The sequence below is a fragment of the Patella vulgata genome, chromosome 2, assembly GCF_932274485.2.
Source record: "Patella vulgata chromosome 2, xgPatVulg1.2, whole genome shotgun sequence".
Taxonomy (NCBI): Eukaryota; Metazoa; Mollusca; class Gastropoda; family Patellidae; genus Patella; species Patella vulgata.
Window position 1 is genome coordinate 49,632,840 of NC_065880.2, and position 22,849 is coordinate 49,655,688.

At 35.5% G+C, this 22,849-nt stretch overlaps 2 protein-coding genes across 6 annotated transcripts in view; one reads left to right on the top strand and one right to left on the bottom strand.

Annotated features, from left to right (window-relative positions):
* LOC126810007 (uncharacterized) overlaps nt 1-19,396 on the bottom strand; it is a 25,019-nt gene extending 5,623 nt beyond the window's left edge. The window contains exons 1-12 of one of the 4 annotated variants that reach the window (XM_050534904.2): nt 19,293-19,367; nt 18,726-18,779; nt 13,897-14,150; nt 12,110-12,270; nt 11,529-11,665; nt 10,375-10,566; nt 8,549-8,773; nt 8,134-8,249; nt 7,681-7,809; nt 3,853-4,088; nt 2,354-2,537; nt 809-1,263 (exon numbers count right to left, since the gene is read on the bottom strand). In XM_050534904.2, coding sequence (XP_050390861.1) covers nt 809-1,237 — 429 coding nt within the window. In that variant the 5' untranslated portion in view covers nt 1,238-1,263; nt 2,354-2,537; nt 3,853-4,088; ... (7 more) ...; nt 18,726-18,779; nt 19,293-19,367. Of the gene's footprint in view, nt 1-808; nt 1,302-2,353; nt 2,538-3,852; nt 4,089-7,680; nt 7,810-8,133; nt 8,250-8,548; nt 8,774-10,374; nt 10,567-11,528; nt 11,666-12,109; nt 12,271-13,896; nt 14,151-18,725; nt 18,780-19,292 lie in introns of all 4 variants that reach the window. The other 3 variants (XM_050534898.2, XM_050534899.2, XM_050534901.2) reach the window with 3 other exon arrangements.
* A 560-nt stretch (nt 19,397-19,956) lies between these two features.
* Nucleotides 19,957-22,849, top strand: part of LOC126810017 (E3 ubiquitin-protein ligase HACE1) — a 34,100-nt gene continuing 31,207 nt past the window's right edge. For both annotated transcript variants that reach the window (XM_050534921.2, XM_050534923.2), the window contains exons 1-5: nt 19,957-20,092; nt 20,898-20,952; nt 21,685-21,774; nt 22,391-22,495; nt 22,753-22,828. In XM_050534921.2, coding sequence (XP_050390878.1) covers nt 20,029-20,092; nt 20,898-20,952; nt 21,685-21,774; nt 22,391-22,495; nt 22,753-22,828 — 390 coding nt within the window. In that variant the 5' untranslated portion in view covers nt 19,957-20,028. The remainder of the gene's footprint in view (nt 20,093-20,897; nt 20,953-21,684; nt 21,775-22,390; nt 22,496-22,752; nt 22,829-22,849) is intronic.

A 22,849-nucleotide genomic window follows, 5' to 3' on the forward strand; every position in this document is an offset into this window, starting at 1 on the left:
TGATAAACCATTCATAGTGTGCAATTTTGGCAATCAAAAACTGTGTTGATGTAATCACTTGAAATCTCTATTGGTTCTGTTAATTTCTAATTGATTATGGGTTTTTTTTTTTCAACCCCTCCAAAATAAACAGCACAAAAATAATAAATTTTGAATATGGAATCCACTCATGCTTTATTATCTGAATAATGATATTTTAATTCTCAATTCATAAAAGTGTGTCAAGGGAGATAACTCATTATTGGCAATTAAACATATGATTGAAGGCTTTTTTATCGACTTGCCAAATCGATTTGAATTTAGTGGAGATTTCATGTGACAGTATAGTCAATTTCAAAGTACTTTGGCGAGTTCGTTAAATGCTCCGATTAGCTGTAAACAATTGTTGTGGCTGGACACAGTTGAAAAAAAACACGTGATCACCCGATCAAATCGTCAAATCGCACCCTGAAGTGATTTGGCGATTTGATTTAATCGCTTCGGAAATTCGTTGATTAGGGTAACCAATTTGAATTAGATGGAGGTTAGAGATGAAAATTTGATTGAATGCAAATCACTTTGGCTAATCAGTGGTCGATAAAAACACCTTGAATTGTATGCTTTTATTAATTATTATACCTTTATTAACTTATCTATTCTTAACCCTCTAGACATTGATAATTCTTGCGTTTAGTATGCATATCCATTATAAAAAAAAATAATTATTAAACTACAGAAAAACTAGGCCAGTACTTTATATGTGAAACATTGAATTATTACCACAAACTACATACAAACAGAATTTTTTATTTAAATGTTTATATCTTACACTTATTCTTGTATCTTTAGATTCTAGGAATGGACTCAACACTCCATATAAATTTTGTTCATATAAGTGTTGTCTTATTAGTTTCCCTTCATGGACAGCTTCCATAGTCTGTTTATCTTTAAGAGCTATCTCTGGATCAATAACTTGTGATACTCTATCAATACTGCTGGTTAAATGAGGATTGGAATCTACCCAGATCTGTGTTTTAGCAGACGGTTTGTTAGCTTTCATACTATTGTTGTTCGATAACTTGAAATTTTGACAAGTTGCCACAGAAATAAAAGCTAATAATCTTAGAACATTTTGGACAAGTTCATTTTCTTTTTCTGTGAGTAAACCAGGTGTAGTTGTTTGAATAGTTTCACAGGTTGGTGAAAAGTCAAGGCATGTCTGCAACTTTCTGCTGAATTTACGTAAAATTGTCATCATGTTGGTTCCAGCTCTGTGCCATACGTCTAAAGTTAAGAAACGGTTCATCTTAGACAACATGAACCTAAAGAGGATAAAATACATTTATAATATTCAACTTTTCTTATTTTAAGGTTCATGTAGCCCTTAGCTTTAAAAATGATAACCAGAGGTTGCCAGGCAAGATACGCTCACATTATGCACGAGATGGATAGAGAACAAGCTATAAAACAAAAACCCGATTTTTCATACAATCAGGAACCATAATCCAGGAAGTTAAAGTCAGAAATGTGCGAATATCAAAAGAGACAAGATCTTTGAGATATAAACATATATTTTAAGTTTCATCAAAATCGGATAATAATTGTAACCGTTAAAGTGTCTACAACCTTGATATTACATACTTTAACACTATTTGCGTACAGGGAGCTCCCATTTTGTTTGTCAGTTTCAGTCTGATTTTTTCGAAATTTGAACTCAACTGTCATTATGGTCTAACGGTCATATATTCAAACATTTTTTTAAATTGGATAAAAATCATGACCTAGGGACCACAAGCTAAAATATGATTTTTTGTATGATCATGGGCCATAATCCAGTAAGTTATGGTCCGATATGAGCAAATGTCGACAGGAACCGAGATCTTTGGGAGATAAACCTATATTTCAAGTTTCGTTAAAATCAAATAAAAATTCAATCAATATCTGTCTATACAGATAGTTGAATGGCCAATAGTCTGAAGGAACAATGAAATGAAATGGGGTTTAACGTCCTACTGTTCTGCTCCTATACTGGGCTAATGAAGACGGGCATAAGCCATAAAGTGTGCTACGAGGGAAATTTTGCCCGGCTGAAGGAACAAAAGAATATTATCATTTCTCAAGTAAATCAATTACAAGGGGGATATTAACAAAGAAAAATGTGAATTAAAAAAATAAACATTACAAAATCGTTTGTCTCCGCACCAAGTGAACAATTTGATGACTTGGAGTTGAACTTAAATGCTAACAGTTCTGAAAGCCCCCTGACCAATACTGAGTTTGGCTTATTGAAATGTGCAAATATATAAATAATCAAAAGAAAGTTGTATTTAAACTTAGTCTGTCCTTTCTTGATACTGTTTTGATTCATACTTACTTTATTTCATGATCTTCACTCAAATCATTTACTTCTATTTTTGGTAAAGAAGATTTATGTTTTTCTATGGGCCAAACACATAAATTAGATAGTATTTGAGACAGATGTGTCAGACATCCCACTTGATTCAGGGTTAAATTACAGGTCATTAGTCCATCCACACCTTCAAAGTTTGTTAATTCAGCTGAAAGCAAAAAAAAGAAAAAAAAAAAGAAAGGATAATTGTCTTTTACTTTATAAATTTTAATATTCCATATACCGGTATTTAAATTCTAAATAAAGTGTTATCTAATTGTAGACACAAGCATGTTTAATGTCCTACTTTACAAGCATGAAAAATCGATGGAGGAATAAATGAAATATTCAAAATCTAGACATGATTATTATTAAAGTTGTATTATATAACAGCAGATGTCTTAATTTGAATTGGGTTGAAATACAATCCTTCCATGGTTTATTTCAAATCTAATTTCTGATTTCACACATAAGTGATCAATGATGTTTTTTATTAAGATACAAATTTCACATATTTAAAGCTTAACTTCTTGAATGAACAAACAGAATATTAGTCCGGAATCAGACCAATCAAACACACTCTCATTGATAGATCAACCAGAATAATAGTCACAATGTGATAGATCAACCAGAATATTAGTCACAATGGGCCCAATCAAACACTCTTATTGATCAATCAACCAGAATATTAGTCACAAATCAGCCCAATCAAATACTCTTATTGATAGATCAACCAGAATAATAGTCACAAATCAGCCCAATCAAATACTCTTATTGATAGATCAACCAGAATAATAGTCACAAATCAGCCCAATCAAACACTCTTATTGATAGATCAACCAGAATAATAGTCACAAATCGGCCAAATCAATCACTCTTATTGATACATCAACCAGAATATTAGTCACAAATCGGTCAAATCAAACACTCTTATTGATAGATCAACCAGAATATTAGTCACAAATCAGCCCAATCAAATACTCTTATTGATAGATCAACCAGAATAATAGTCACAAATCAGCCCAATCAAATACTCTTATTGATAGATCAACCAGAATAATAGTCACAAATCAGCCCAATCAAACACTCTTATTGATAGATCAACCAGAATAATAGTCACAAATCGGCCAAATCAATCACTCTTATTGATACATCAACCAGAATATTAGTCACAAATCGGTCAAATCAAACACTCTTATTGATAGATCAACCAGAATATTAGTCACGAATCAGCCCAATCAAACACTCTTATTGATAGATCAACCAGAATAATAGTCACAAATCGGCCAAATCAATCACTCTTATTGATACATCAACCAGAATATTAGTCACGAATCGGCCAAATCAAACACTCTTATTGATAGATCAACCAGAATATTAGTCACGAATCGGCCAAATCAAACACTCTTATTGATAGATCAACCAGAATATTAGTCACGAATAGGCCAAATCAAACACACCCTTAGTTATAGATAACAATTAACCTTCTTTGCTTATAGCCATGACAATCAGATGTATAAACTGATCCATAGAGCTCCAGAGTTTTTCTTCTGTTTGATGTTTTAACAATACTGGATACATCAGATGATTATGTATCACAGTATCATCACAATCAGCTTGAAAATAAATTCCTATCTGTGTCATAAAATCATGAGCTATCTTGGGTTGTTGACTTCTGGTAACATGTTTTAAAACACAAATGGCTGCTTCTCTAACTTTCCTGAAAATAACAAATAGATTTGTCTGAGTAAAGAAAGTTATGAGACACTAAATTAAATAACCTTACTAAGACTGATTTTATTATTCTTTGCTTCTACGATATTCACACATATCGAACGGTAAGTATCCCCCCCCCCCCCTTTGTTGTACGAAAAATCACATTCTAAAGTTCACAATTTTATCAGAATTGAAAAAACATTCAAATATATCACCGTTACACTACAAGTGATTTTTCGTACAATCAGGGGCCATAATCCAAAAAGTTATGATACGATATGCACGAATATCAAAAGTAACAAAGATCTTTAGGTTATAAAATTTATAATATAAACAAACATTTCAAGTTTTATCAAAATTGGATAAAGATTGTGACCTCTTGATTGTCGACAAGCTAAAAACATTATTTTTCCTACCATCAGGGGCCATAATCTATGAAGTTACAGTCCGATACATGCCAATTGCGAAAGGAACAGAGATCTTTGGGAGATAAAGCTTTATTTCACGTTTCGTCAAAATCAGATAAAAATTGTGACCTGTATAGTGTCCACAAACAAATTCTGGATGGATGGACAGGGGCAACGACAATATATCGTCCCCTGAGAGGGAAAAGGTCGTAAGTGACATTTTTCACTTTTCGAGAAAATCGAGTTTAAAGGTTTGAAAATGGTCCTGTAAAATTGTTTATTTATTGTTTTTTCTAATATTTTGTACAGTATGTTATGATTGGGAATAGCTAGAAATGCAATATAAAGTTTTCAGTTATCAGGTGTGGTAACTCGGAAAAGTCACTTACGACCTTTTTCTACTCTCTACCTATAACCAAAGATACATACTTATTGCTGTTTACGACCTTATGTGATTTTGCCATGGGGTGGAAGTTATATTGGTCTTACGGGTACGCTTTGGATCTTAAGGTCTGTAATTGAGTTAAGTGGCATGGTAGCCTGCTCAACCTTGTTGGGTTTTCTCCGACTTTCTATCATTGATACAGACCCCTACGCGCAAGCAAATTATTGAAGTAAAATTATGGCCTAGTTTGTGTTCAGTGGATGTTATACCCCTCTCTAACCCCAGGCCCCTCTTCCCTCTATCCCTCACGCTATCTTGATACCTTTCTCTGGCTCTCGCGCGCTCCCTCCCTGTCAAGCCTCACGGTATCGTACAACCTTCTCTCTATCTCACTCTCTTCACCTCTCTATCTCGCCCACTTGTTATCTCGCTCTAGTACCCACTCTCCCTTGCTGTGCCCCCCCCCCCCGCTCTCCCTTCTCTATCGCTACTCCCTACCCTTGCTAGCTCCCTCCCTACCACCCTCAGCCTTTAGCTCATTCTCTCTCTCGATCTCTTCTATCCTTCTCACAGTAGATTGATAGTATCATCACATCGCAGGCTTATCACTATCTCTCTCTAACCCCCCACCCCCTCCGCCCCTCACCCACTAGATTGCTCTCCTCATATCGATAGTTCTCTTTAGACCCCCCCCCATCTCTCCATCTCTAGCTCTTGCCTTCTATCTCGCTATCTTCCTAGGTCTCTATCTCACGCGCTCTAGCTTTCTCTCTAGCTCACGCCCTCTCTCCCTATCTTTCTTGCTCTTTCTCTTGTTCTTTATCTTGTGGATTCTCTTTCTTTCTATCTCTCTCTAATAGTCTAAGCTTACTCTCTAGCTCTCGCCCTTCTCTCTAGCTTGTTCTCCCTCGAGGTCAAGCTCTCCCTCACCTCTTTCTTTTGCGAGCTAACTCCCTACCCCCCCCCTTAGCTTGTTCTCTGTAGCCCCACCCCGCCCTTCTCTCTCTCTCTCTTCTCGAGGGACAAGTCTCATCCCTTGGCAGCCAACTCTCTAGCGCTTTTTGACCTCCCCACTCGCCCTCTAGCTATCTCTCTCCCTCTAGCTCCCTCCCCCCCTTACCGATAACTCTCTTAAGTCCCTCCCTCACTAGCCCATTCTGTAGCCGTCACTTTCCGTGTCGCTATCTCTCTAGGTCTCTCTCTATCTTACGCTCTCTAGCTCTCACCATCTCTCTCTTTCTCTAGCTCTTTCCATCTTGTTTCTTATCTTTCTCAGGGTGTGTGTGTGTGTGGGGGGGGGGGGGGTGGATGGCCGAACGGTTAGCATGTGTGCGCTGTATCATAAGGTCTGTCACTGAAACAACTGGCGTAATTTCGATTCCCCGGTTGTACGTGACAAGGAGTATGATTGTCTGTCCAACCTCGTGGGTTTTCCCCGGGTCCTCCGGTTTCCCCACTGATAAAAGACCCCTACGCGCAAGCGAATTATTGAAGTAAAATTGAACCAAGTGGACGTTAATCCCCATCTCTCTCTCTCTCTACTCTTAAGCTCGCTCTCTAGCTCTTGTCCTCTCACTATAGCCCTCGTCCTCTCTAGTTCGCTCTCTCTAGCCTTCGCTCCCGCTAGCTCTCTGTCCCTAGCCCGCCTCTCTAGCTACCCCCCCCCCATCTCCCTCTCTATAGCCCTGTCTCTCTAAGTTACAATGTGGATCTCTCTTTCTCGCTCTCAGCCCCCACCCCCTCTCTCTCTCTCTACTCCACTCTTAAGCTCGCTCTCTAGCCCTCGTCCTCTCTAGTTCGCTCTCTCTAGCCCTCACTCCCGCTAGTTCTCTGTCCCTAGCCCACCTCTTTAACTACCCCCCCCCCCTCTCTAGCTCTCTATAGCCCTATCTTTAAGTTACAATGTGGATCTCTCTTACTCTCTTTCTCGCTCTCAGACCCCCCCACCCATCGCTCCTTCTCTCTCTCTCTCTCTCAAGGGGCGTCTCATTGCATCACAACCCTCTCTCTATCCCTCTCTAGTTCCCATTCGCTCTAGTGTGTACGCATACCGTACTACAGTCCATTGAAACGGCGAACGTGGGGTATTAAAAGCGTCTCTTACATGCAGTATCGCAAAAAGGCCCCCCTACAGCCCCGTTCTTTGTGTAGTCTACTGTGAAAAAAAAAACACAACACAATTTATATCGAAAAAACAATCACTGTTTTGTACACATATAGCACGACGTTTCGACAAGTATCCCCTTATTGTTATCAAGCACAAAACGACAACGATAAGAGGATACTTGTCGAAACGTCGTGCTATGTGTGTACAGACCAGTGATTATTTTTTCCATATAAATTGTATTGTGTTTTTTAATGTGCCCAATCCCTAAATGTCACTCAAGGATTAAAGTCTACTGCGGGTTGATCAATTTTAAACACTACTATCGCAAAATGAAATGTACACAGGCTTTTGTGGGAAAGCCAGAAAGAAGTTTGCCAGAAAGAAGTTGCTACTGCACATATTTAAATGTCACTTACGACCTTGTTACACTGCCATCAGTGTACTTACTACCTTTCTCCAGTGACATTTTGGTAAAGTTTTCCACTTACTACCTAATATTAATTACCCATATTGTAGTTTGTATCATTGCAATTGTCACCATTGTTTGTAATAACCTGGAGGGGTCAATTTATAAAGTTTTGGTGCAAAAATATCAAATTTGCCTGTTTTGTCACTTGCGACCTTTTACCTCTCAGGGAACGATATGTCCACATGAATGTGGGCGTATAAAAAGGCTGAATAGATGTATAATACATACCTGCAATCTGAGAGTTGTAAACAGTTAAGAAGGGATGGTATAAGGTATTTATGGTTGATTGTTACTAATATGTATTTCTCATCCTCTAATAAACTTGACAAAAGTGATAATGCTATTGTCTGACTAGAACTACAAAAAAGACAGGGGAAAGAAATGAAGAAATTGATACATCAGAACTCAGTCAATAGATTATATACTCTTCCAGGTGTCATACTACTGGAGCTGAGCCATGTAATTAAATACAAGCAGAAATGAAATTAAATGGGGTTTAATGTCCTTAAATATCACAAATGCTATATGATAACATAGTAATAATAGTATATTTCTGTTGAAATCCACAAAGTTTGGATGATAAAAAGATGGACAACACAGTGCTTAGACGTTATATTATATGTATCAATCTGGAATCCTTCAAATATGGGATATAATAAAAATATGAATTAAGATATTTACCATGGACCTTCACTAATTAAGTCGGAACAGGTTGGTAGTAGATTAGTGTCCAGTAGTTTTTTGTCCACTAAACCTTGATGACGATATAAATTTACCAATATCTCAGTAAAAATTTCCTTTAAAAAATCAAAATTAAAGAAATAATCTAAGGTAATATAATCTTATATGTGTATTAAAAAAATTATGTACATATATGTCATTGACAATTGCTAGGCCATTTGTGAAATATAGCCAAAATAAATGCTGTGGAAGCCAGATACATGTAGCATGACTTTAAAAGTTGTACATAAACCTGAAGGTTCTTCTCTTCCTGGTAAAAGTTAAATTCTATTTTATCTTTTACTTTAGAAGGTAGATCTTTTATTAACAACAAACTTTTTAAAAAAAACAACATTTTATTTATATCATAACAAACCTTTAACCTAGCACTAGAATCTTTAAACTGTTTTAATATCAATAAGGCTTCTTGTCCTAGAAGATCAGCTGTTGATTTATTCATGGAGAGAGAACGTAACAAACATGTAGCACTATATTTAACAGCTAGTGGACTGGATGTATAGTAAGTACGTAATATACATGGTAAAATACAAGTATCTACTTGATTCCATAAACTATCACTGATACTATTGTAGGTAAATAGCTGAAAGAACAAGCCAACAGTGAGTCTGATGCCCCCCGCCAAAATCCCAAAATAAATAGATGACACGTATTAATTAATCGCACAAAGCATCGACCAATGAACTTTAGCTCGAAATGTTAATCATTGAACTCAGTCAAGACATTCACCTAATGAACATCTATATCAAGTTTAAACATTCTATCTTGTTATGTTCCAAAGTCTTGACCAATCAAATTGCTTATCGCTCCTTAGCCTAAGTAGAAAATTCTCATCATCGAACTTAGTCAAGGTAATGATATAATGAATATATAGTCGGAGTTTCATCACTATCACTTAATTAAAACCAAAGTTGTCGTGCCCAAAAGCATCAACCAATCAAATTCCTTATCTCTACTTACCGTAAGCAGACAATGTTCATCATCGAACTCCATCAAGGCATTCACCTAATGAACGCCTACACCAAGTTTGAACATTCTACCTCACTTAGAAGGAGAGTTATTGTGTTCCAAAGTATCGACCAATCAAATTGCTTATCGCTCTGCTTACCCCGAGCAGAAAATGCTCACTATCGAACTTAGTTAAGGTATTGATGTGATAAAACTATACACCAAGTGTCCTCACTCTCACTTAATTAGAATTAATGTTATCGTGTCCCAAAGCATCAACCAATCAAATTGTTTATCTCTGCTTGCCCTAAGCAGAAAATGCTCATCTTCGAACTCTACCAAGGCATTCAACTAATAAACACCTATGCCAAGTGTGAACATTCTAGCTCAATTATTAGAATGAGAGTTATTATGTTCCAAAGTCTCGACCAAACAAATTGCTTTTCGCTCTGCTTACCTTGAGCAGAATATGCTCATTATCGAACTGAGTCAAGGTTTTGGTGTAAAGAAACTCTAGACCAAGTTCCATCACTCTCACTTAATTAGAATTAAAGTTATTGTGTCCCAAAGCATCAACCAATTAAATTGCTTATCTCTGCTTACCCTAAGCAGAAAATGCTCATCTTCGAACACCTTCAAGGCACTGACCTAATAAATACCCACACCAAGTTTGAACATTCTAGCTCAATTAGGAGTTATTGTGTACTAAAAAGTGTGACGGACAGACAGACGGAATATATTGAATATATTCACAAACATTAAAAATTTAACAAAGAAAAATCAGGCTACTGCCCTGTTTATTACCGTAGTATGGCATATGGCAATTATAGCCAAAGCAGCTTGCAGGACAAGGCAGAGAATTGCAAATCTTTAAATATGAATTCTGTGACTCTGGGCAAATTCCACAAAATGAGAGAGATAGAGAAATGTGGTCATTTCAAGACTGACATATGGTATTCTTTATTCCAATAATTAGCTTACACATTGGGATCTTTAAAAATTACAAATGTAGGAGGAAACTGGAGTACAATGAGAAAAGTCATAAGGATAGGCAGGTGACCCTTTTCCTTGTCAAATGCAAACCCAGGATCAAACCCATGACGGGCAAAAAAAAAAACAGGCCCTACAATCTGCTGAGTAACAATCCCCACATCCCTCATACACAAGTTCAGGAAATTCTTTACCATTTGTTATTCTCTATATGATTTCATATTCATTCCTTAATATTAAGATTACCTTTTCAACAGTTTTAAATGCTGCAACTTGAACAGGGACATCATTTGGTGAAGATAAAATATTAAATATCATCTCCATGATAGCATGTTGACTAACTTTAATGGCTGTTTCCTCATATAAACAAAGCTGATAAAGAAACGTTAATGTCACTTCTTGAAAAGACGATTTCTCTGATGATAATAAATCCTGAATCTGTTCGAAGAAAACAAAGATTTAGAAAAGGAAATCAAAAGTACGCTCAAGACCAGACAGAAATAATTCAAAATATTCTTCCATTTGCTATTATATGCATAGCAACATTCTCAAGCACTTTCAAATTACATTCATGTCATGATTTGATACCATCTGAACTTGTCGTAGACATTGTCCTGTGGTGTGAGCAAGTTGTTAACAGCTTTAGGATTTTGACAACTGGATTGAGTGTAATCACTTTGTCTCTTTTCAGTTGAACCAGTACATAAAACTGAAGAACAACTGCTCATACCACCAAATACTACCTTATTATTGTGAAAAAACTACAATAATACTTCAATTATATATATATAAAAAAGAATTAGTTCGCAGAATTAGCAAAATTATTACAATAAACCGGAAAATTCTATTTATAGTATCCGTAGTACCCAGTAGCTGAAGCATCTGAAAGTCTACCCAAATATCCCTCAATTCCATCGTAATACTACAAAATACAACCACATACTACCTTAACTTATTATTATCCAAAACAGAAAAAATTCTTCAATTACTTCAATGTCAATGAGTTAATTCCTATAATAAGTGCAACCATGTGAAATATCTATTTATAGTATCAGTGATAAATGGAACACTAAACTTTGAAAAAATAATTCATTTTCCACAAGCAAAGATATTGGTATCCAAACATTTTTACTTTTATCTCATTTTTTTGTAATATTGGACCATTATTTTACAGAAATAGATTGATTTCTTATTTCTGGTAGGGAGTAGTGAGGTAACTGGACACAACCATCACTTTTGCCGTACCTTTTTCACAAGTTTCCCACGAATTAACTTATTTTGTTTTATATAATTGAAGTGGTGAGATGTGGTGGTATTTGGAAGTATTTAGTTTGTATTTGGTGGTATTGGGTAGTATTTGGTAAGAGTACAAGCTATGGTTTTAACAAATGTTTCTTTACCTGATTCAACTGGTCATCTGTTACACCTATCCCACTAAATGATGTAATCAACCGTAGTAAAGCTTTATTACCATGGCAACTCGGAGGCTTGTATTGATGTTTTTGCAGAATATTCATGATCTCCTCAACACCAATTCCTATTCACATCAATATTTTGTTATTTTGTAGATGTGGGAAAAATAAGCTTACACAATTGAAATATAAGCTATAATTAGTGATTTCTCTAAATTATACATCCTAAGTTAAATAAGTGGTTGCCATGCAATTTACAGGTAACAGTGAAAATCTATAGGGTTCATCATGTCATGATTCCAATGCTTCACATCAACTTTGATAAGAAATTGCTGATGGACGGACGGATAGACCAATGGAGAATGATGAAAATCCACGGAGTCCATGCTCTCATGGTCCCAATGCTTCACACTTGGCGATACAAAATTGTTCAAACTCCGCATGTTAACAAGAAACTAATCTTTCACACCAGGCTGGGGCCATAACCCAGAAGAAGTTACAAACAGATGCGCACCAAACTAGAAGTCATCTTTAGATAATTCTCTGATGAATATGATAGTTTTACTTACCTTCATCTTCTGAATCTTCTTCATTTGTTTGCTCTCTGTTGACTCTTAAATCACCAGACAAAATGGCTGACTTACAGCTACAGACGGCACAAACATAATATTCTAGTTTCTTCAGATTACAGTTGTTTAATCTATCTAATACATCATCCATATCATCATCTCTAAAAGCAGAAATTCAATATTTTTTCAGTTTGATTAAAAACTCAAATGAAACTGAATGATAATCGCATAATATGAGCTGACCGTTTTGATTTGGGTCAAAAATAAAATTGTGTTGACTTTGTCTTCTCTGAAAATTTTATGTCTACAGGTACATAAATGTACATAAAGCCAGTGTTGCAACAGAAAGACGGTATTAAATACGACTTTTCCTTAATCTTTGGAGATTAGAAACATGCACCCTCATTAATCGAAATAACACATCCAGTCAACCTAATTCAATTATACATTTTGGCCTTGAAATTTAGTTCCTTTAAAGATGCATTATGTAAGAGCATCTTCAATAGAAGGATTGATCTCGCTTTAACTCGGTACATCTTATCAATACCCTAAATTTTTTGGCACTAATTTCGATTGGTTCCTCATCCAGCTGGGGACCTCTATGATTGCTTGATAGAAAATATCATAGTGAATACCAAGTTGCACTTTCCAACTGAAATGTCTAAAATTGATAATCGAGTTGCAAAGTTCAAGGTCCATTCAATGTCAAGGTTGCTGGAACTTTACGCTTGTCAGCTATGACCCACTTCGTATCTTACTTCAAACCTTTCTACTTTACTTTTTGTTCTTCCATTATGCTAGTAAGGTTGCTTGTTTTGGTTTTCCGTGAGTTTTTCAACGGCTGTAAACGAATCTATTCCTTTACATGTTTGTATCACGCGTCTGTGGTTAAGGGAAATAACTACTAAAAGTTTGGGGATTTCAGACTAATCTAGCAATGGCTAGATGTTGTAAAACTTGTGCAATGGTTGCTTTAGGAACATGTAGGAGCTAAATCTGCTTATTACACGTCTTTGCTTTGGCTTCAAATGCAATATAGATTATTAATTAGGTATTTACATGAATTCACATGACAATCAACTCTCTATACCACCGGATGGCCATGATTTTGAATGGATTAAAACACAATCACCATTTAATAATTTAATGCAAAAATACATAATCTAGACTTTGTTTATTATCGTATAAATAGGTACTTGACAGTCAAGACTATATCCATAAACCTTAAACCAGTAATATAACTTCACTCAGAATAAAGTAATTTGACTGAACTATTCAATATTCATTTTTCAATATCGACAATATCTATTTTTGAATTATTATATAGCAAGAACCACAAGCTCTTTCTCTAAATCTTACATTACACATCTTTAATATTTCATATTCATTTTACAGTAGACAATATCATAAATAGAACTTCATATTACTCCCAGGGGTCAATATTATCACCCTTTAATTGTATTGATAGGAATCCTTTGGATTGCCAGAGGCAAAATCTGGATATCCAAGAAGGAAACTAACAAAGGACATGGATGATTCTATAATTTATGCTTACGTGTGCAATGCAAGGAAGCAAAATTCTGCTGTCTACTAATATGCTTTAATTTCCAATTGTCAAGGGTTCTTTGACATGCACGTCAATGTGTAGGCCTATGAGAATGAACTTCAGTTTTCTGTCCCTTGCAGTTACCATCCCTGAGAAATATTCTTTACGGACGTTGCCGGTATTTGTTTGAATACCTCACTTGTGGAGAGTCTTTTTGTGTTTTGATTAGAAATATTTGTACCTGTTATATTTGGTCATTTGTTTGGGTGAAGCATAAACCATTTCACCACAAACTTCTAGTGGTGAGTAATTCTTGTCATACTGAGGTACACAAATATACTCAGTAGTCAATCTCTTATTTCTTTCCATTTTTTTTACTTCAAATCTTCTAACTTGAGTAAGCATAAACCACGATACTTTTGTTCCATCTTCATAATAAATCAATTTACACTATTATTACCCCCATACAGCAACTCCACAAAGAAACAAATTTATCTAAAGAGAAAATAAACAAAACGATATATCTGTAAACCTATAATCCATCAACATTGACAAGAAGTAGAATTTTGATTAAGAATTAAAGTAGGCCTACAGAATTTGGAGGAGGGGTTAAAGAGTTAAATGTACCGGTACATGTAAGTACAAGATAAGCAAACTGAGTGATATATAAGCAGTAAATATTCTATCACTGAGAGGGATGACATTGGTGCAAGTTAATTTTAGCTCTCATTATTAAACATACATTATGCAAGAACTAAATCTGGCTATTGCAAGTCTTTATTTAGGCTTCAGATGTTATAGAGATTATTAATTATAATTAGACCTTTATTTACACGGGGGGTTGGATGGCTGAATGGTTAGCGTGCGCGCGCTGTATCATAAAGTCTGTCATTGAGTCGACTGGCGTGGTTTCGAATCCCCAGTTGTACGTGGCAAGGAGTAGGGTCGCCTGTCCAGCCTCGTGGGTTTTCTCCGGTTTCCTCCCACTGCTTAAGACCCCTACACGCAAGCGAATTATGTAAATAAAATTAAACCATATGTTAGTCCCGATTAGTCCCGAAATGACCTAGTTTGTGTCGAGTGGACGTTAAACCCCATTTCTCTCTCTCTTTATTTACATGACAAGCTCGGATGGTTTGGATACTGCTGGGATTTAAACAGTCATCCATTTAAAATTAAATCAAGAAATGGTCGACCAAGCTATTAACGTTTACTATTAGTCACTGACGTCACTACCCTACAGCTATTTTATGACAAATATAAGTGTCAATAAAATGGTGTTTTTTGTTACAACGCCATATTGAGTAATACACAACACAGTACATGTCCTTTCACTTGGGTTTATATTCCAATTACAATCGGAGCATATTTGTTCAGCGCCATTGAATGCCTAATAACTTATCCAGCGCATCGAGTCAATGACAGACGTTAACGAATGAAAGTGATGTAAATATTAAAAACAAGTGGCTATGATTCGTTTGTGGGGAGTATTTATGCAAATCAAAAAGGCTAGATTGAAAACCAGCGGCTGCCAGGCAGGATACGCCCACATTTTGCAAGAGATGGATAGAGAACAAGCTAAAAACAAACAGGATTTTTTGTACAATCAGGGGCAATAATCCAGAAAGTTATGGTCTGAAATGCCCAAATATCAAAAGGGACTGATATAAAGATATGTTTTAAAATCATTAAAATCGGATAAAAATTGTGACCTCTAGAGGGTCCACAACCTTCGTAGCATACTTTTACACAATTTGCATACAAAGTGCAGCCATTTAGTACGGCAGTTTCATTTCGATTTTCCCGAAATTCGAATTCAACCTCCATTATGGTGGAATGGTGATATAATTAAACGATTTTTAAAATCTGAAAAAAAAAATTGTGACCTCTAGAAAATCTGCATGCTAAAATCCAGGAAGTTACGGTGTAATGGTGATATATTAGAACGTTTTTTTAAATCAAATAATAATTGTGACCTCTAGAGAGACCACAAGCTAAAAACGCAATTTTTTGTACATTCAAGGGCCATAAGTCAGGAAGATACATATAAAAATGTATTTCAACTTTCATCAAAATTGGATCAAAATTGTGACCTCTAGAGGGGCGGCCATTTTGTCCAGCAGTTTTGGCCTGATTTTCACGAAATTCAACATCAACAAACATTATGGTGTAATGGTGATATATTCAAAGGATTTTTTAAATCGAATAATAATTGTGACCTCTAGAGGGACCACAAGCTAAAAACACGATTTTTCATACAACCAGAGGTCATAAATCAGGAAGTTACAATTCCATATGCACGAATATTGAAAGGAACCAAGATCTTTGGGTTATAAACTTGCATTTCAAGTTTCATCAAAATCGGATCAGAATTGTGGCCTCTAAGAGGGTCCACAACTTTGATATACCAGATGTTTACACTGTTCAGGTACGAGGGGCGGCCATTTTGTCTGGCAATTTTTGTCCGATTTTCATGAAACTCAACCTCAAACAAAATTACGGTGTAATGGTGATATATTTGAACGTTTTTTAAATCGGATAATAATTGTGACATCTAGAGGGACCACAAGCTAACAACGCGATTTTTCGTAAAATCAGGGGCCATAATTCAGGAAGTTATGATTCGATATGCACGAAAATATAAAGGAACCAAGATATTTGGGTTATAAACATGCATTTCAAATTTCATCAAAATTAGATGAAAATTGTAACCTCCAGATGATCGACAACCCTGATACACAATATTTTGACACTATTTGTGAACGAGGGGCGTCCATTTTGTCCGTCAGTTTCAGTCCAATTTTTTACAAAATTCGAACTCACCCATCCTTAGGGTGTAACAGTGATATGTTCAAATGGTTTTGTAAAACAGATAAAAATTGTGACCTCTATGGGCAGGCATCGATATTTCTGCACACATGCACACGGCGTGCGCAGGCACATTTGCTTTAAAAAACTTTTTTGCAGGCACATTTTCAAAGATGTAGCCACGCCGGGCGGCGCCTGTGTTCGGCACTATTTTTTGCCGCCCAGCACAAAGAAAAAATCGAAGGAAGCCGCCCAGTCGTATTTAAACCCCTTCGTCCTTCTCTGTACACAAACTTGGCGCTCAAAATTTTCCACGGCGGTTAAATGGCAAAGCCATGGTAAAAGCCGACGTACGCAAACCATGTCTGTCACAGCATAATTATTTTTGTGTGCCGTAGTAGACCCTATCATCCCAAATTAGTTTAAATAAAAACCCAACAAAACAACAAATACCGAAAGGTCCTCAACTTATCTATCCAGAGAAACAGAGTGGGGCGGGACAATTTTATGCTCGATTGGATGGTGTCAAAAAGTTTTTAGATCCCTGTATCATTGATGAAAATTAAGTGAATTTGGTAAAATTTGAATATATCAATGGAAATTTGATTTGCACTGAACCAAATACAAAAGCCAGCAGATGCTCTGAAAATACACCAAGAAGGATTTAATTTTCATAAAAGACCACGCCCCCCTCCCAAATTTTACACCACTCACCAAATCCTGGCTACATCCCTGTGTAGCAGGCACATTTTCAAGTGTGTGCGGAGGCACACTCAACTTTTATAGAGACCTGTCTATGGGGTCCACAAGCAAAAAACGGTTCGATTTTTACGAAATTCGAACTCACCTTTCTTAGGGTTAATGGTGATATATTCACACCTTTTTTTGAATCGGATAAAAATTGTGACCTCTATGGGATCAACAAGCTAAAAACGCAATTTTTCGTACAATCAGGGGTCATAATTCAGGAAGTTATGGTCCGATATACGCGAATATCATAAGGAATCGAGATCTGTGGGTTATAAACATACATTTTGAGTTTAAACCAAATCAGATAAAAATTGTGACCTCTACAGTGTTCACAAGCTAAAAACGTGATTTTTTGTAGAATTAAGGGCCATAATCCATGAAGTTACAGTCCGATGCATGCCAATATCGAAAGGAACCGAGATCTTAGGGTGATAAACCTATATTGCAAGTTTCATTGAAATCGGATAAAAATTGTGACTGTAGTCTAGTGTTCACAAACAATTGTGGACGGACGGACGAACAGGGACAACGACAATATACGTCCACATGAAAATGTGGGCATATAAAAAAACCATATCATTCTATCATCAGAGTGAATCGGCAGAGGTTAGATTGCCTGACATTACGAATTGTTGAAAAAAAAACGAGCCAAAGCGAGAGCAGATAAAATCGAGGCTTCAGCAGGCATTGCATTCCTGTTCTTTTTTTATTATATATTGTCTAGTCGAGTATTATTATTATTATTATTATTACAGCATATTTATAGTGCACCCTTTCATATAACATGTTCAGGGGCACTTTACAAAGTGACAATGTAAATCACACAAAAACAACAAGATTATGGGCATGTTAACGATTGTATACAGAGTCAGTTAAAAGCCTGATTAAATAAATGTGTTTTAAGTTGTTTTTTAAAAGAATACAGAGATGTACAACATCTTAAACTAAATGGTAGATTATTCCATAAAACAGGTGCTTGATAACTAAAAGAGCGCTGACCATAGGAGACTAGTTGAACAGTTTTGGGCTTTAAAAGTAGTTTATCTGATGTATGTAATGTTCGGCCAGGTGTATAAAGTTCTAAAAGATCTGAGACGTAAACAGGAGCTAAATTATTTAAACATTTAAAAGTAAGTAATAAAATCTTAAAATCAATTCGATATTTAACAGGTAACCAGTGTAAATTATATAAAACAGGAGTTATGTGGTCACATTTCTTAGTTAAAGTAACAAGTCTAGCCGCAGTATTCTGTACTTTTTGTAATTTATCTATAAGCTTTAAAGGTAAACCAACTAAAAGTGAATTAAAGTTATCTAATCGAGAAGTGACCAGAGAATTAACAAGTGACTTAGTGGCCTCTACAGTTACACATTTACGTATTTTACCTATATTTCTAATATTAAAATAGCACAATTTACAAATATTATTTACTTGAGCTCCCATAAGCATAAAACTATCAAAGATAGCGCCAATATTACGAGCAGAATAAGATGAAAATATATCACAATTACCAATTACAACAGGGGGGTTATCTTGTGCAGATTTACTTAATTGATGCCTTGAGCCTAATAACAAATATTCGTTTTTTTTATCATCATTCAATTTTAGAAAGTTCTTTGACATCCATTTTCTAATTTCACTAATACATTTTTCAAGTTGCAATTTTGATAAATTGAAAGAAGATGGACAATTAGGTGTAAATGAAATATATAATTGAGTATCATCAGCATACAAATGAAAGCTGAGACCATATTTTCTGACAATATCTCCTAATGGTGACGTATAGAGGGTAAATAAAATCGGACCAAGAACAGAAACTTGGGGAACCCCAGATGACAAATACAGATTCAGACGACGATTTGCAATTAACTAAAATACACTGTTTTCTACCCACAAGTGTATGCATCGGCTAGCCTATATTATATAATAGTATTACTAGACTATTACTATTAGTATACGATAGAAGCCAAGGTCAGATTCCTGTGTACTTTACTAGTAACGATTGAATTTTTGACTAGTGATTACTGACTGAAATGTCTGTGGTCATGTAAATTAACATAAAGCTTAATAGTTCGTACAGCGTATTGTACTATTCCTACTACTGATAAATCAAAGTTCCTGAAAATGTGGCAGAATTCGAAGTTCCATTTCGAAAATATTTACTAAGAAAACGGTGCTCACAGTCATGTGACTACCAAATAAAACAGTCTGCATGATTTGTATTTTTCAGAATAACTATTATTTGAGCTGTGCTGATAACGCCTGGCGGTCTCCTTGTCATTTATTATGCTTACTGTATTAAAAATATTCTCATTCATGACATAAAATTATTGATTTTTAGACTGCATTCCACAACAACATATTATTGCGAATGTTTTTTTTTAACGGTGGCAAATTATATCAACACCGTTAATAAGGACGCTCTTTACTATTCGGAGAACATCGTTCAAGCACCACTCCGGTGCCACTACAGGGCAAATCACTTGACATACATGAAACATTTGGATGAAAAAAATATATCTCGACCATCTGAAGACTATTGAAGGAAAAACAAGACTGTGCATTTTTGTAGTCGGATTTGTGTATACGGGTATATTATGTTTTATAATGTTCATTGACCTATTTATTTTATCGACCGGACGAGGATAAACCGAATGGGACCTAAAAATCTATTTTTATCAACCAATCATCGTCGCGATTTGCAGTTCTATAAATAGGAATTATGACGGTAGACTTTAATGGGAAATCCTTCAAACAACTATCGTGATTTTGTTGCTCATTATGTACTGAATAATAGTACATAATCAGTAGATAATGGAATTCTTGCAGAGGCTAGCTGCCTCAATGAAGAGAGGAAGATCTGTTGCATTGCCTTCAGGTTTGTAGTAAAGTAGTCTCTAACTCCAGTCTTCGACATTGAAAACACGAATTATCTGATCCGTCAATTTAAATCAACATTGATCATTTGATCTTACCCGGAAAAGATGGACTTCTGATATCCAATATTTAAGACAAAATAAACATTTTACCATTGGTTGGTACACGAATACCATAATGCGTTTCCGTGCCATTTGTAAAAAGGGACTGGAAGAACTTCTATAGACGTCATGTCAAAGGGGTACGCCATGGCATATTCCACAATATCGGTGTAGACTGGAATATCCAGAGGCTAGACGTTGCCATTTGATTGAGACGATTGAATGTACAAATAATATACATTCATATTACATTATTATGTGCGTTGCGACCGATTTGTGTCAATTTCTAGGTCCCAAATATAAGCGATTCCCCCGCTTAGGTACGTGGCAATTTAGTAGGGTCGCCTAGCTGTCCAACCTCATGGGTTTTCTCTGGCTCCAGTTTCATTTCACCTTCATTATTACCGTATGCATAACACTGTCTTGACTTTCTAATGGACCGGAAAAAAAATTCTTTGCTACGGTTGCTTCTAATGGAACAAAAAAGAACCCTTGGCAGTTAGAATTCAATAAAGAGAGATGGAAACTGCTGTCATCACTCAGAGCAATATTTCATTAGCTCACTACATGGCATTTGCCCGTCTTCATTAGCATAATTTACTCAAGGTCGAAGCCATTTATCAGTGCCCCAACAAAAACAAATACATTTAATCATGATAGACAATCAATTTTTATTAGTCAGTGTTTAATTTATTTTATTTTCAGACAATAGAGAAGCCTTCTATTTTTTGATGCCAATGGTTATTTCTGATAGTTACAGGTACACGTAGTGAACCATACAGATTTACAAAAAACAATATGTTACATATATTATGCAGATTTTTCAATAGATGCTTTTTATGCACTATGCATTTTATGTTGAAACATGTTTTTGTCACCTTTGTATGTCCATCTGTCAGTCAAGAAATGATTAGTGCAATGCCAAGAAGTTGATTCACAGTGTGACAGGCAAGAATTGAACAATACAAAGCTAAGAAGTTGCTCAACTTCAAGCATTCACAACCTCGTTGTTTTGTCCTATCCGAATGACTAGACACTATTACTTGTCGGGCCCTCTATCCTGCACCACTGACCAGGGCAGGTCAAGCCTGAAAATCCTTAGTGACTGGACTTATCGGATTCACATTGTTTATTTCTTGCCCTTTTGCCTTTCGCGCTGTTAACTCACAACGAAATGACGCAGTGAGATTTATGCCTTCAATGTCCTAGAGAAACTGAAAGTTGAAGCGTGATTAAATACAAACTTGTCTGTCAGATAATCCCTCCTCATGAGCCTGGTCGGTGCACAAAGTAGAACATTAAATTTCATTTCTGTCAGATAATGTCGGGAAGAAACTGTCACGTGACTTCCATGTGGTATAGTGTGTGTAGGTCATTTTAACAAGGGTATTTATATGACATCAAATAGTATAAGTCAAAATCTTTGAATTTCAAAGAATAAACAACAAAATACATGAATGGATATTTTATTTATGATTTATTTTAACTTTAGATCTGTTGGTGATCTTCTTAATGGATCATCCTATGATGTCAACTATACTTGTGGCAGAGCACAAAGAACACTACTACATATAGCAGCAAAGTATGTATATTATGTGAAAATGATTTTATACCACAGACTGATGGAGTTTGACTTTTGTTTTGGTTTATAAATCTGAAGCCTGGTCTCATGAGTATATAAAATCTTTCAGACCATAAAAAACAGTGTATCATTATAGATTGTTTGAATTTTCTCACTGTCTATTATTTTGCACGGCTTTGAAGTACCGGGTAGATGTTACTTAATTTTCATTTTTACACAGTAATTGTTTTGTTTGTATGTGATCCGCTCTAGCTAAATGAGACAAATGTATAAGGGACAAAAATCTAAATTCCCTAAGTTTACTCCAAGACTTTTAATTTGTTATGTGGCTGCGCAATTATCCCAGCAAATGGCTGAGATATTTGGCCTTGAAGTTAGGATACACAGTAACATCAATTTTAAGAAGAAAAAAAAACAATTGAAAATTAGTGAAGGACGCAAATACAGCATTTGTTTTTGCATTTTGAGCATTGTTGAATTAAAATAAGTTATTGAAGACAAATACACTGGAAATGCATCTCAAATAAGGGATATATTTTTCATTCAGAGAGAGTTTGTCACATATACCAATACTTGTATATAAAAATAAGCTAACATATATTGCTTTTAATTTTAGTTGTGACAGTGTAAATTGCCTTGGTTTATTTTTAAAGAAAGGTGCTACTGTTAATCTACAAGACATTTCCGGTTGTACACCATTACATTTAGCAGCTAGAAATGGGTAAGGTCCGGATTTGAAATTTTTGCATTTTTCATAGAAGTTTTTTTACAGAATCTTTTGGTTCAATCGCTTCCCAACAATCAGACAATAATGCACAGAATGCAGGTGTACTATACCTTTGTATCTTGTAATTTGAAGGCTACCCGCATCCTTGGTTTATCAAAAAATGCATTAAAACTATTTCAAGTATTTTTACTGCTGAGACTTTCTGAACTTTTTAAGTTTTACATTTAAAATAAGATTTTTATATTTTTTAGTCAGAAGAGATGTTTGACAAAACTTGTAGAACATAAATCAGATATAAATATTAAAAACAAAGAAGGTCTTACTGCTGTAAGTTTTTTTTGACAAGAA